The sequence below is a fragment of the Hyla sarda genome, chromosome 7 (assembly GCF_029499605.1).
Source record: "Hyla sarda isolate aHylSar1 chromosome 7, aHylSar1.hap1, whole genome shotgun sequence".
NCBI lineage: Eukaryota > Metazoa > Chordata > Amphibia > Anura > Hylidae > Hyla > Hyla sarda.
In genome coordinates, this window is record NC_079195.1 from 207513594 (window position 1) to 207528343 (window position 14750).

Genomic DNA, 14750 nt, shown 5'->3' on the forward strand with positions numbered 1-14750 from the left:
TTGACTGGACTCCATGGAGCTGCGTTGACCTGCTTGCGGCTGATCATTATTATTCTATGTGCTTGTTCAGGTGTTGCACCCTCAGGGCAACACTATTCGATAAGAGGCTTTACATTCCATGTTGGGTGTCTGAACTGAGGCATACTACACAAGAGCACACCCCCTCTGTCTTTTTTATCTTTTAGGCTAAAATTGAGGTGAGTGTAGGCAAAGGTGTAAAAAAAAAATAAAAATAAGGGGGTGTACCACAAGCCTTCTCCAAAAGGAAAAGGACCCCAACCTTCCAAACCAGAAGGCCATACAAGGCTATTGGACCAATGGCCTCACCTTTCTAAAACCTTCTCAAAGTTACATCTGTGCTCCTTTATAGTGATAATATGAGAGTTAATGGATTGGCTACTTAAATACATCTGCTGGAGCTCAAAGATTGGCTTTCACAAAAGGGGGGTTCATGTTGCAGGAGACCAAAAAACATAAAGGGGGTTTCTTAGATTGTCTATGCTGGAACTGGCCTAAACTAGAAAATAACCTTGACTTATCCCTCTTCACCACCCCTCTCCATGTTCTCCCTAAGATGATGAGAGCTGCGATGGATATTTAAATTATCTCTTACTTCTGCACTATGATATATAGTAGCATGCACATGACAAGAGGTGGTGGAATGGGATGATGCCCTGCAGATGTCTACAGAGAAAACAAAAAATAGAAGAAAAAAGAGGCCAACTGAGGCACCTCGTGTGTTACCACTTAACAATTGGTAATAAGAAGACGGAAGCCGTCACTGGGCGAGAGTCGCCCTTAGTTAATGGCCGCTCACTTTGAGCAAATTACAAAATTTGCATATCAACCCACCAAGTGGGTTACCAGTGTGAAGAGGAGGAACAGATGCTAAGCCCGGGTTCCAGGAGAAGGAGTAATCCAGTCCTGATGGAAGTCAATGCAGAGAGAAGAAAAAGACCCTTATGATGGCGCTGCTGGTTCCATTAAGAAGTGAATGCCAAACCAGGAGTATTTTTAAACACCAGAGTGGTTTATTGAGCATAAAAAATTATAAAAGTACAGGGATGACGCGTTTCGGGGGAGCCACCCCCTTCCTCAGATCATTCTCTGATCTGAAACACGTCATACCTGTACTTCTATTATTTTTTATGCTCAATAAACCACCCTGGTGTTTGAAAATACTCCTGGTTTGGCATTCACTTCTTACTGGAACAAGCAGCGCCATCATAATGGTCATTTTCTTCTCTCTACAAAGAAAACTGACCCAGTAATTAGAAGAGAGAAGATGAGCCCCAGAAGCTCCAACTATAGGATTCTATATGATAGGGCAATAAAAATACAGACCTTCCTGCTTTCTGTATTGAGGTAGACCTTGGGAAACCCATAACGTCCATTATGTCACAAAACATTAACATTATCTAAGGATGTCAGGATGATCTTCTATAAATGAGACTGGTTGCTCACCTGGTTTTGAAAAGGTTACCTTGCGCCTTTATGGGACTGTGTGTATATGATTACACATTGGTGAAGCTCTCCCTACCCTGAGGCGTGCATGCGTGTGTGTGCGGGTGTGTGTCTATGAGTGGGCTACAGCTGTTCTTTGCACATTAGCAGCACATTCCCATGGCAGGAGACATGTTGACCTCGCTTTTGCCTGAGTTTTCACCATCTGTCACAATAAATTAGGATAATTGTATTGAGCCTTTTATGTTATATTATGTGGAAGACAATGAAGGGAATGCACCCTGATCCTCGAGCCATGAGAAAGCTGTCCAACAACTTAACACTTTACGTAAAGTTATTAATAAATTTTAGTCAGAAATCCTGTAAAGTGGTGTGTGCATATTATTGGCAAAAGTGAGACAATAAAATGTAGTCATAGATGTCAAAAGATTTTTGCTGATCCAACTCTGATCTTCATCTCTATTGTTTTCTCTTTGTGCACATGTCAGAGCCTCATGCAGGAGACTATACGGAGACATAGGGACCTTGGCTGTGTACGGTATATACAGAGATGTTCTCCACTAAAAGCAAAAATACAGTAGGGGCTAAACTCTGGGGTACATAGATTTATATCAGTACAAAGCAGATTAAGGCTATGTTCACATCCAGCAGAAAAATTCTGCTTGGAAATTCCGTTGCAGCAGAACCCCATTGCATCGGCCACATGGAGGAATTTCCGCAGTGGAAACATCTGCCGTGAAAATCCCAATTCTGGCCTTTGCTGAAAGTGTTGTATTTACCCCCAGTACAAGGAAGTGCAGCGCAACCGACATTGGGTGCCATGATAAAGGAGGCTGCTGGGGAACGAGGAAAGGAAAGTACTGTTTGTTTGTGTGTGTGTGTGTATATATATATATATATATACTATTTTTTTTAACCCACTTTTTTACAGATCCCCCATTTCATAAACTCAATGATAAAACCAAGGGACAGGCATAACATTTTTCCGGAAATCTTATCTAATCATTTCCCCATTGCTGAATGGATAAAGGTTACATTTATTCTGTATTCTTACCCTCTTGTGTATTTATATCAGTGTTTCCCAATCAGGGTGCCTCCGGCTGTTACAAAACTACAACTCCGAGCATGCCCAAACAGCCTCAGTCTGTTTGGGCATGCTGCGAGTTGTAGATTTGCAACAACTGGAGGCCCCCTGGTTGAGAAACACTGATTTTTTATCATTTTCTATCTTCATCACAATACTCTTGCCGATTCTTAATATGCATGCTGTTTTCAGTAGGATGCACATATCTTGCACTATACGTTAATAGCATTTCTTCTTTGTTTTTAGGTCATTTCCTGGGAAATTATACTGTGATTGATGTTCTGAAACAAGGAGGATATGAGGTTGAGCACACTCCTGCAGGGCAAAGCTTTACAAAGTAAGATGATTCTGGATGTTGCGCCTTATTATTGCTTACATTTTTATATATGTGGGAATTATGGTGCTTTTTTTTTATGAAACATCTTCACCTAGGATTAAAATATTAAGGAATCTTACTTTAGTGGCCAACTTGCTGAGTAGGCTGGCCAAGTACCTCGCCCCGCTCCAGCAGCTGCAGCTTCTCCCGTGGTCCTGACAACAGCCCTGAATATTGCTGGGCCATTCGTCAATGAGTGACATGGCTGGCCGGCCAATCAGGAAGTGGGAGATCTGGGTCAATCTGACATTCACACCTCACTGAGGTGGGATATTTATACTCAGCCATTGCACTGCTGCCCCACCTGTGGTAGAGGTTTTTCCCATCACCAGCATTCCTGTATTCACTGTGCCGGACTTGTCTTCTGACCTCATGTGACATTATCTTCTACCTGTTTTCTAATGTTGCATTTGCCTGTTGATTTTGTATTACACTACTGTGTAGGTTTGACCCATTGCTTGTCCTGATTCTGCCTTTGGTTTTGTAATTCTATTCTGTCTTTGCCTGTTTCTTGCCAACCTGGTTTATCTGACTATTTGACTACTCTGATGCCCCTGCACTTAATGCAGCATAGGGACCATTGTTTAGTTGAGGGCTGCCATTTAAGGCAGATTGTCCAAGTACGTAGGGATAGTGGTTGGTGTGAGATCCAGGTTACACTGTTCCCTACCCTGGACGGGAGAATGCCAGTTTGAGAAGAACTGCACTTGTTTATAGATTCATCACTGGAAGTATTACACAGGGCAATATTGGTCTAATCTGCCAATAATAGCCTCATGAGTGGTAGCGGGGAAAAAGGAATCCGATCCTGGCGCTCACCCGTGCGGCAGCTGAGGAAATTATGTCAGGAGCCGTAATGAGGTAAAAGATGCACTTTATTTTGGATAAAGCAGGGACTACGCGTTGCGAGGGGACACGCTCCCCTCTTCCTCAGGTCCAATAGCCTCATGTAATAGGGCCCTAATAGTACAGCAGATACAGCAGATTTCTGCAACAGTCCTATTTATTTTTTATTTGTCAACACTTACTTTGGATTTTATAGAAGGAACCTTGGAGTAAGTAGAACCCTGTTGTGGGATGCTTATCTGTTGTTAGAAGAATTTGCCTTCGTTGAGTTAATGTAGGTCCAAAAACACATTTCAGAAGGATACTGCCTCCTTTATCAGACATTAGATGTTGCTTGAAGTATCTAGTTCTTTCGGTATATTTGTCCCCATTGCCTATATAATGTCATCAGAAACTTAAACAGATTTGTAAATTACTTCAATTAAAAATTCTTAGTCCTTCCAGTACTTATCAGCTGCTGTATGCTTCACAGGAATTTTTTTTTTCTGTCTGACCACAGTGCTCTCTGCTGACACCTCTGTCCATGTCAGGAACTGTCCAGAGCAGGAGAGGTTTGCTATGGGGATTTGCTCCTACTCTGGACAGTTCCTAAAATGGACAGAGGTGTCAGCAGAGAGCACTGTGGTCAGACAGAAAGGAAATTCAAAAAGAAAATAACTTCCTCTGTAGTATACAGTAGCTAAGAAGTACTGGAAGGATTACGATTTTTTTTTAAATAGAAGTAATTTAGAAATCTGTTTAACTTTCTGGCACCAGTTGATTAAAACATTTTTTTTCCAGCGGAGTACCCCTTTAAGCTTTTACTTTCAGCCATAGATCATTGAATGACTATTGACAAATGTTTTTGGAACATTAGCCGCAATGAACCATAAGGGTTCCCCACTTAGATGTGTAATAAAAGTGAGGACAAGTTTGATAAAGTTTTCACATTGTTCAGTCTTCTACTCTGTCTACTACAGAGAGAATTGTCTGTTGAGTTTCCAACTGGAGTTGACCGCCAAACGAATGCGGTCGGGTTGGAACAACACGTCAACACTTTCATTTGAAGTTTTCATGTGGTCCTTAAAATACTGTTTCTCAGAACTCTCCTATGAGTGATACTAAATGTATGAAGAAGAAATATGATGACTTTCACATGAACATACTGTCCATAGTAGGGATCAGATACTCTTTTTGTCACTTCGCTGGTGGTCTTGCCACAGAAGTGTCTGCCTTCGTATCCATAAGTCATAAAACCGAATTTTAGTACTGACATAATTTTGGATGAGAACTCCACCACTGGCATAGCAATGGTATAATATTGTTTTAAAATGAGTACTTAGATGAAGAATATAGTTAATTTTCAAAACCACAATGGTATTACGAAACCACTTGGCCTAGAGACTTGAAGGGAAACAAGCTTTAAAATAAGCAGAAATAAATGACAGTGTTTCCTTTTAAGAGATATGAGAACTCTTCAGGGCAATATCACTACCTTACTAGAAGAACCTGGTATTGCTGTCATTTGGATTCGATCTCTGTACCCCAGTTGGATATTTTTGTAGTCCCAACCAACATGTTAGCAGATATTAAAGATATCCAAGTTTAGAGATTATAATTAAACTGTGTGCCCAAAATTATGTTTTGCCTTCAGTTGTTTTACCAATGTCAGTGAATGATCTATCTTGAATGACAACATACCTCACACACTGAATAGACACATTCACAACCCTAATTTACTAAACTAAAGTTAGCCACACACATTAGATGTTGTCTGAACCTGTCAATATTGATGGCACTTGCTGAATAAGAAGATATCTATGACCTAGGGAAGAGCTTTCCAAATTATTCTTGTTGGTGACACCCTTTTTAGACATGCATAGTTTGGTGACACTCCTTGACGTACCGCCAATTGTACGTATCACGTTGTGTATCGTACAACACACGACGTGATACCAGTATCCAGTATCAGCATTACAGTGACTGCTACCCCCTGTACTATTTCATCATCTCCATCACTCCCTGTGCCATTTCATTCCCACTCTAGATCCTCATGCTCTGGGCCACACCATTACTCTTCTTCATGTGCCCCCGTATCACTTTATTCCTCCCCCCCTTAAAACCTCACATGCCACATCATTCCCCCCTTGATCTCCCTGTGCCATTTCATTGCCACTCTTTATCACCCCCTGTGCCATATAATTCCCCCCTTTTGATCACCCCCTGTGCCAAATCATTACCCCCCTCCCCTTTCCTTGATCCCCCTTTGTGCCATTTCATTCTCACCTGCCCTGTGTCGGTGCACCTGGCTGGTGCTCTCCGGCAGGCCTAGATGGAAGCTTAATGTCTCAGCAGGTCTAACGAGTGATGTTCTCCTGTGCGGCTCCTTAGTGCCATGTCATGGCGTCACTCGTCAGTCCTGGCACCTACCTCATGGTTTTAAAGTGGCTCCGGTGTCGGCTGCCTTTTCAAGATCAGCCGACATACATTTTGGGATGCTGCCGACACATTGATTTGTCGCGGCACCCAGTTGGGACAGCCCTGACCAAGGGTATAGGTGAATCACTTGGCTAGCTAAGTCTCTGATTAGTGAGTAGTCTGGGTGAGCCTCCTTCAATAATTCCACATTCTTTTAAACCAAACATTATTCAATTCAGTTCACTAGAGAAATGGTGTGTCCTTACATTCAGAAACAGGGGAACAATACAGCCATCTGCATCTAGTCTTACTACTGTATGCAAGAGATTATTTTGGGTCTTGGCTGTCATAGGTTGGGCTACTCTTGTAAAAGGGGCTATTTTCCGATGAAAAATTAAGTTTGAAATATTAAAAGAATACTTTCAGACCACATGTTATTTTCCAAATTCCATCGCTTCGTACCCCTTTTAAAAAATTAACCAATATTGGCAAAAGCAGAGCTATGAAAGCGCTCTCGTAAGTCTAGCCAGCATTTCGGCTGACTTCTTGAACCTGAAACAATCCCCTCTGATAGCGCATACCCCGGTGTCTGATTCCAGTTATTTAAAAAGCGAGCTATTGATTTTGGAAGTAGATCACGGCGGCTTTAGATTTAACAAGTTAGCATAGTGTACTGGTGTGATCCCTATAGACAGATTCTTCTGTCTTGGAAACGTTGAGTCGAAGGCAAAAAGTGCAAAAGTTGCTTCCATGGTGAAAAAAACCTAAAGACTTAGACTTCTACGTTCTTCTTTATCTCACTCTAAGATCTCTGATCGGCCATCTCTGTAATATTTATTTACCATCTCCAACGAGTAAAATGTTCTTCAACGTTCAGATGTTTTCTGACCAAGAACAATAAAAGTCTGGATTAGAACTTTAAAAGTCTAGAGCCGTGCTCCAGTAGACGTGCCAGGTCTTGTGTGGATCACACGGATAATGTTCCTAACAGTAATAGAAAAGACATCAGAGGCTTAACATGAAATAGTCTGACCATAATTATAGGCAGCAGGACCACAACGCCACTCGATTAAAAAAATAAAGGTTTCAAAGTTTACACACTAGACCACACGGATATCGTATTAATGAACATTTCAACCTGTTTAGAAGAGATATTTTTTGGCCACAAAAGTGCTAATTCTAGTATGTCGGGAGTTGTAGTTTTGAAACAGCTGAGGGTCCACACTTTGGAGACCACTAGTGTAGTCCTATAAATGGAACCTGTCATCAGAATTGACCATAAATAATGGTTTATGTCCAGATAAATCTTTTAAAGAACTCCGACTATGAGAATCAGTAACGTTTACATAGCATGTTGTGTAGCCTATTGCAACTCTGCTCTGTACTGTGAGGAACCAAAACTTTAATATACCGATGTATCCATGCTTATCTATGCTTGAATTTAGTTAAAGTGGTACTCCAGTACTTTAAAACTTAATCGCAATTTCCAAAACAGAGCCGAGGCTCTCCCTGAGCATCAAATGGTGGGGTCGGCACACGCTCTATGCAGAGTCTATCAGAGTGCTGGATATACACAAGCACTGTAATCTGGTATCTCCAGCGCTGCTATAGAAAGTGCATGGAGCGTGTGTTGACCCTACTGCTCCATGCACAGGGAAAGCTGGGACCCCGTTATGGGGATCTCAGGGGGTTTCAGCAGTTAAACCCACCAACAGATACTTATCCTCCTATCCTGTGGATAGGGGATACGATTTAAATGGGCACTGTCATTTGCAAAATCTTTTTCTATTATGTAGATAATAACATATGTATAGGATATAGGATAATAACATTATATGTACATTACAGTATATATTGGTTAAAAATGTGTATATTTTTGGGTGAAACTAAATGCTCTATACTTCTTAACACTAGGGGTCCCTACACTGTCCAGAACACTGTTTTGTCCCTGCAGCTATTGCCTGTGTGTCTCTAAGCAGAGACAAAATAAATGAAGTGTGAGCTGGACAAGCAGGGCTCTGTGAATGCTCCCAGCTTGTCAATGAGACTGCTGTGTGAGCTGGGGCTGTATTAGGCAAGGTTCACACATGTCCAGTGTCCAGCATAGGTAAACTCAGCCTAAATCTCAACGCAACTGATTCCACAACTGATGACAACATGCATTAGTTGTCATCAGTTGTGGAGCATCTGGCATTCATTTTTTCTGTCTAACCATCCAGCGTCCAAATTGAGTCGCCGGATGAATATGAATTGTCCCATTCAAATGGGATCAGTTCTAGAATCAGTTTCCCTCTGGTGCTTTTAGCACGCAACGGAGGGAATAGAAGACTGACGCCGGACATTTGTAAATGAGTGCTTATAGAGCCTCAGTGCACAGAGCAGCCAGGTGTCAGCTCTAAGGAGTGACATTCCCACATGAGATGTGAGGACAAGCAAAGGAACGCCCCATCCTCTTCAGTGAACTGCATGCAGTATGTACAATATAAACAAGGGAATTAGGAGACATAAAAGGATGAAAACCAGGATTTAGGAACACTGACAGATAAGTCTTGGGCATTTTTTATTAATTATTCATGTACACTTTTACTGGAGAATACCTTTAAGAACTTTAATGTCTCATGATACAAATTTCATATAAAATTGCATCATGCTACCAAATCCCTTTACTGACTGCGAATCGCAGAGTATTGCACAATCATGCTTATATCTTGTGATAAACATATTTTTTTTAAATTTACTGAGCCTTAGGATAGATAAGTAAAGATTAACAATAATAGAATATATTTTGTCTACAATGCTGTGCAGCGCTCCTCTGCCATGTGTGCACCAGGTTCCACCACTATAAAATGTACACACCCGCTTAACAGTGCAGCAACAGACATAGAGATCTATGGGAAGATTTTGTGTTGGTGAGAATCGGAGTTCAGTGTTTTAGGTTTATATAGTTTGTGGTCACATTTCACAGGCCTTCTGGGGCTCCTAAAGATGATCATACACTTTCTTTCACCCCCAATAAATCCCTTTTTATGAGTTGAACGGGGACCTCCATCTTTTAAAAACAACAATAGCGGCGTTAGAGAGTTAGGATTTCCTTCCAGACGGACCGGACCTGCACAGTGTCACTCAGGGTGATATTAGTCAGGCCCAATGAGATTCTCCATCATACAGTGCATATATTTAGTATTGGATAAAACAAAATATTGTATTGAAGCTTTACCACATGGTGTTACTTATTCCAGTGTTTCCCAACCACCATTGCAGCTACTTTTCCAATGCATCTAAACATGACAAAAATCTGATCTCCTATGCAGGCCTCTGTGTCACCATGGTTACAGAATACAAAGCCTGTGTAGTCTGATCTTGCATTTATATTCCCTTTCATCTGTACACTACTTATTTGCAAATATCTATCTATCTATCTATCTATCTATCTATCTATCTATCTCATATCTATCTATCTATCCATCTATCTATCTATTAATCTCATATCTATCTATTATCTATCTATCATCTATCTATCTATCTATCTACAGTTATGGCCGTAAATGTTGGCATCCCTGAAGTTTTTAAAGAAAATGAAGTATTTCTCACAGAAAAGGATTGCAGTAACACACGTTTTGTTATACACATGTTTATTCCCTTTGTGTGTATTGGAACTAAACCAAAAAAGGGAGGAAAAAAAGCAAATTGGACATAATATCACACCAAACTCCAAAAATGGGCTGGACATAATTATTAGCACCCTCAACTTAATATTTGGTTGTACACCCTTTGGAAATAATAACTGAAATCAGTCGCTTCCTATAACCATCAATAAGCTTCTTACACCTCTCAGCCGGAATGTTGGACCACTCTTCCTTTGCAAACTGCTCCAGGTCTCTCATATTGGAAGGCGCCTTTTCCCAACAGCAATTTTAAGATCTCTCCACATGTGGTCAGTGGGATTTAGATCTGGACTCATTGCTGCCACTTCAGAACTCTCCAGTGCTTTGTTGCCATCGTTTTCTGGGTGCTTTTTGACATATGTTTGGGGTCATAGTCCTGCTGGAAGACCCAAAATCTCGGACGCAGCTTTCTGACATTGGGCTGTACAGTGCGACCCAAAATCCGTTGGTAATCCTCAGATTTCATGATGCCTTGTACACATTCAAGGCACCCAGTGCCAGAGGCAGCAAAACAACCCCAAACATCATTGACCTCCACCATATTTCACTGTAGGTACTGTGTTCTTCTCTTTGTAGGCCTCATTCCATTTTCGGTAAACAGTAGAATCATGTGCTTTATCAAAAAGCTCTATCTTAATCTCATCTGTCCACAAGACGTTTTCCCAGAAGGATTTTGGCTTACTCAAGTTCATTTTGGCAAAATGTAGTCTTGCTTTTTTATGTCTCTGTGTCACCAGTGGGGTCCTCTTTGGTCTCCTGCCATAGTGTTTCATTTCATTTAAATGTCAACGGATATTTCACGCTGACACTGATGCTCCCTGAGCCTGCAGGACAGCTTGAATATCTTTGGAACTTGTTTGGGGCTGCTTATCCACCATCTGGACTCTCCTGTGTTGACACCTTTCATCAATTTTTCTCTTCTGTCCACGCCCAGGGAGATTAGCTACAGTGCCATGGGTTGCAAACATCTTGATACTGTTGCGCACTGTGGACAAAAGCAAATCTAGATCTCTGGAGATGGACTTGTAACCTTGAGATTGTTGATATTTTTCAACAATTTTGGTTCTCAACTCCTCAGACAGTTCTCTTCTCCTCTTTCTGTTGTCCATGCTTAGTGTGGCACACACAGACACACAATGCAAAGACTAAGTGAACTTCTCTCCTTTTTATCTGCTTTCAGGTGTGATTTTTATATTGCCCACTAGTGTTTAGCGGCATAGGCCATATTCGAATTTGCGAATATTCGCGAATATATGGACGAATATTCGTCATATATCCGCGAATATTCACGTTTTATTTTCGCATACGCAAAAATTCGCATATGCTAATTTTCGCGTATGCGCGAATTCGCACACCAGTTTCACACAGTTATTCGTAATTACGAATATATAGTGCTATATTCGCGAATATTCGCGAATATGCGATATTCGCGAATAAAATTTGTATTGCAACACTATTGCCCACACCTGTTACTTGCCCCAAGTGAGTTTAAAGGAGCAACACATGCTTGAAACAATCTAATTTTCCACAATTTTGAAAGAGTGCCAATCATTTTGTCCAGACCATTTTTGGAGTCTGGTGACATTTAGTGTTGCTCGCGAATATTCGCAATTCGAATTTTATTCGCGAATATTGCATATTCGCGAATTCGCGAATATAGCGCTATATATTCGTAATTAGGAATATTCCTCTTTTTTTTTTTTTCTTCACAGTACACATCACAGTGATCACCCCTCTCTGCTTCCAGCTTATGTGGTGTAAGAAGGCTCTAATACTACTGTGTGAGACTGGTGTGCAAATTTTTGCATCTGCGAAAATTAGCATATGCAAACCTTCGCATATGCGAATTTTCGCTAATGTTAATTTTTGTATATGCAAATTTTCGCATATGTAAATTTTCGCACACACGACTATTCGCATATGCGAAACAAATGAGAATATTACGAATTTGCGAATATTCGCGAATATGACGAATATTCGTCCATATATTCGCGAATATTCGCAAATTCGAATATGGCCTATGCCGCTCAACACTAGTGTTGCTCGCGAATATTCGCAATTCGAATTATATTTTATTTATTTTATCTTATTCGAATATAGCGCTATATATTCGTAATTACGAATATTTTTTTTTTTTTTTTTTACAGTACACATCACAGTGATCATCCCTCTCTGCTTCCAGCTTATGTGATGTAAAGAAGGCTCTAATACTACTGTGTGAGACTGGTGTGCGAATTTTCGCATATGGGAAAATTCGCATATGCCAATCTTCGCATATACAAAAATGTGCATATGCTAATTTTCGCATGTGCGAATTTTCGCTTGCACTAATTTTTTTATATGTAAATTTTCGCGTATGTTAATTTTCGAACATGCGAATATTCGCATATGCGGAAAATTAAACGAGAATATTACGAATATGCGAATATTCGCGAATATGACGAATATTCGTCCATATATTTGCGAATATTCGCGAATTCGAATATGGCCTATGCCGCTCAACACTACTCAACACTAGTGACATTATGTCCAATTTGCTTTTTCTCCTCCCTTTTTTGGTTTAGTTCCAATACACACAAAGGGAATAAACATATTTATAGCAAAACGTGTGTTACTGCAATCCTTTTCTGTGAGAAATACTTCATTTTCTTGAAAAATTTCAGGGGTGCCAACATTTACGGCCATCTATCTATCTATCCATCCATTATCTATTATCTATCTATCTCATATAATTTCTAAATCTATCTCATATCTATCATCTATCTATCTCATATCTATCTGTCAATCACATATTTATCATTTTGAATTACTCTTTTAATGCATTTAGAAAAACAAAAAAGGGAACAATTTAGCAATATTCCTATACTGCTCCTATGCAGGCCTCTGTGTCACCATGGTTACATACTACAAACAAAGACTGTGCAGTCGGATTTTGCAGTCATATTTTCTATAGACTACTTGTTTCCTAATATCTATCCATCGATCTATCCATCGATCTATCTGTCTATTTCATATCTATTTATCTCATATCTATCAATTTTACCATTTTGTGTCTACAACTCCTAAGCTCCTATGCAGGCCTATGTGTCACCATGGTTACAGACTACAAACAAAGCCTGTGTAGTCTGATCTTGCAGACATCGATGTGACTTGAACTAATGTAGATCATTACATGGGGGGTAGGGGGGGTGCTCCCTGGCAATGTAAAAGGCACTGTTCACAAATTAATTGTCAATTAAAGAAGCCTGGTTCTGACGCTTTTCCTCTGCTGTCCTCCTGCTCTGTTCCTCAGGGGAGCGACATCAGCTAGTGCCGGCAGCCATTGCTCACTTCTCTTAGAGTGGAACTCGGCCACTTTAAAAGCAGTGGCCAATGGCTCCAGATGCCATTACGGATTTTAATTTACCCCAGCAGAACTGCTAAGTATCCTGGGGATACCCGTTGGAAACCTTTGCTGTAGATCAGTAGTCCCAAACTTTGGCCCTCCATATGTTGCAAAACTTCCACTCCCAGCATGCCTGGACAGCCGTTGGCTGTCCGGGCATGCTGGGAGTTGGAGTTTTGCAACATCTGGAGGGCCACAGTTTGAGACCACTGCTGTAGATCATCACAGTGAATGTTCAATTGTCCAGCAGCACCCCCACAGGAGAAATTAGGCATTACACAGTTTAGACTGAATAATTGACTGCATTGGATGATCTCTGCTCGTATATGTATATTCTGCTATGTAAATCAATGTCAATGAGATATATGTGCACTTGTCCACTGAAATACTCCTAATTGTTAGTGTTGGGAGAGGACATATTTCTTGGACAGGTCCCTAACTTTGGTCACAGGTGCTTCCGGAGCGGCTATATGTCAGCGTGGCTGCCCCGCTAAATGAACAGCAGCTGGGGTACGTGATGCACTCAAGCCATTGGAAACTGCCAGGGAAAGTCTTGGAAACCAGCAGATAGAGAGGGTCGGAGATTTTCCCCGGAATGTTCCTTCTTGCCAAATAAGACTGACAAAAGCCAAAAGTTTTTTTTTAGGAGTTTTTTTTTTTATATTGCAGTAGTAAGATTCCTGTTTATTAGTTTACCTTACTGGGTCTGAAAGAGGTGGAAGAACATGGCGAGAAGGATCCCAGTGTTGTTCCAGAACAGACCTCACATCTAACAGATCATCAGTGTCCTGGAGTCGGCATAAGGAATAACACATGGCGGGAACAGAAGGAGATACATTGTGCGCAAAAACGCTGATAATAGGTTTTCCTGTGTTCTGCACAGAAGGAAAATAGCTTGGTATCAAGAGAGCAGATGTAGCGTTGTTTGTAGAATGAGATAGATTATCTATCTATCTATCTATCTATCTCTCTTTCTACCTATCTTATATCTATCTATCTATCTATCTATCTATCTATCTATCTTATATCTATCTATCTATCTTATATCTATCTATCTATCTCATATCTATCTATCTATCTTTCTACCTATCTATCTATCTATCTATCTATCTTATATCTATCTATCTCATATCTATCTATCTATCTAGGAAGGATGCCGCAGCACACGGAAGGTTCAAAAGTGTAAACAGTGGTTTATTCCATGATAATACAAGTTAGCAACGTTTCTGCTGCCAGTGCAGCCTTTGTCAAGGCTGCGGCATCCTTCCTTGATGTCTGAATTGCCTTGACCGGGGCTCCACTCGCTGCTTGCACCGCTATCATAACATTGTGGGACGTGCTGCTCTAATTCTCCTGTGCTATCTATCTATCTATCTATCTATCTATCTAACTACACCAAGAGAAACGAGGACCGCAGAACTCCAAAGGTAGAGGTGAAAAAGATTTATTGACCTGACATCAAGGAACAACGTTTCAACTGCCCAATTGCAGTCTTTCTCGAGCTTGATAAAGACTGCAATTGGGCAGTTGAAA

At 40.7% G+C, this 14750-nt stretch overlaps 1 protein-coding gene across 1 annotated transcript in view; it reads left to right on the forward strand.

Annotated features, from left to right (window-relative positions):
* TRABD2B (TraB domain containing 2B) overlaps positions 1–14750 on the forward strand; it is a 284981-nt gene that overhangs the window by 205019 nt on the left and 65212 nt on the right. Inside the window, exon 5 of the mRNA XM_056532416.1 lies at positions 2795–2885. Within this exon, the coding sequence (XP_056388391.1) occupies positions 2795–2885 (91 nt within the window). The remainder of the gene's footprint in view (positions 1–2794; positions 2886–14750) is intronic.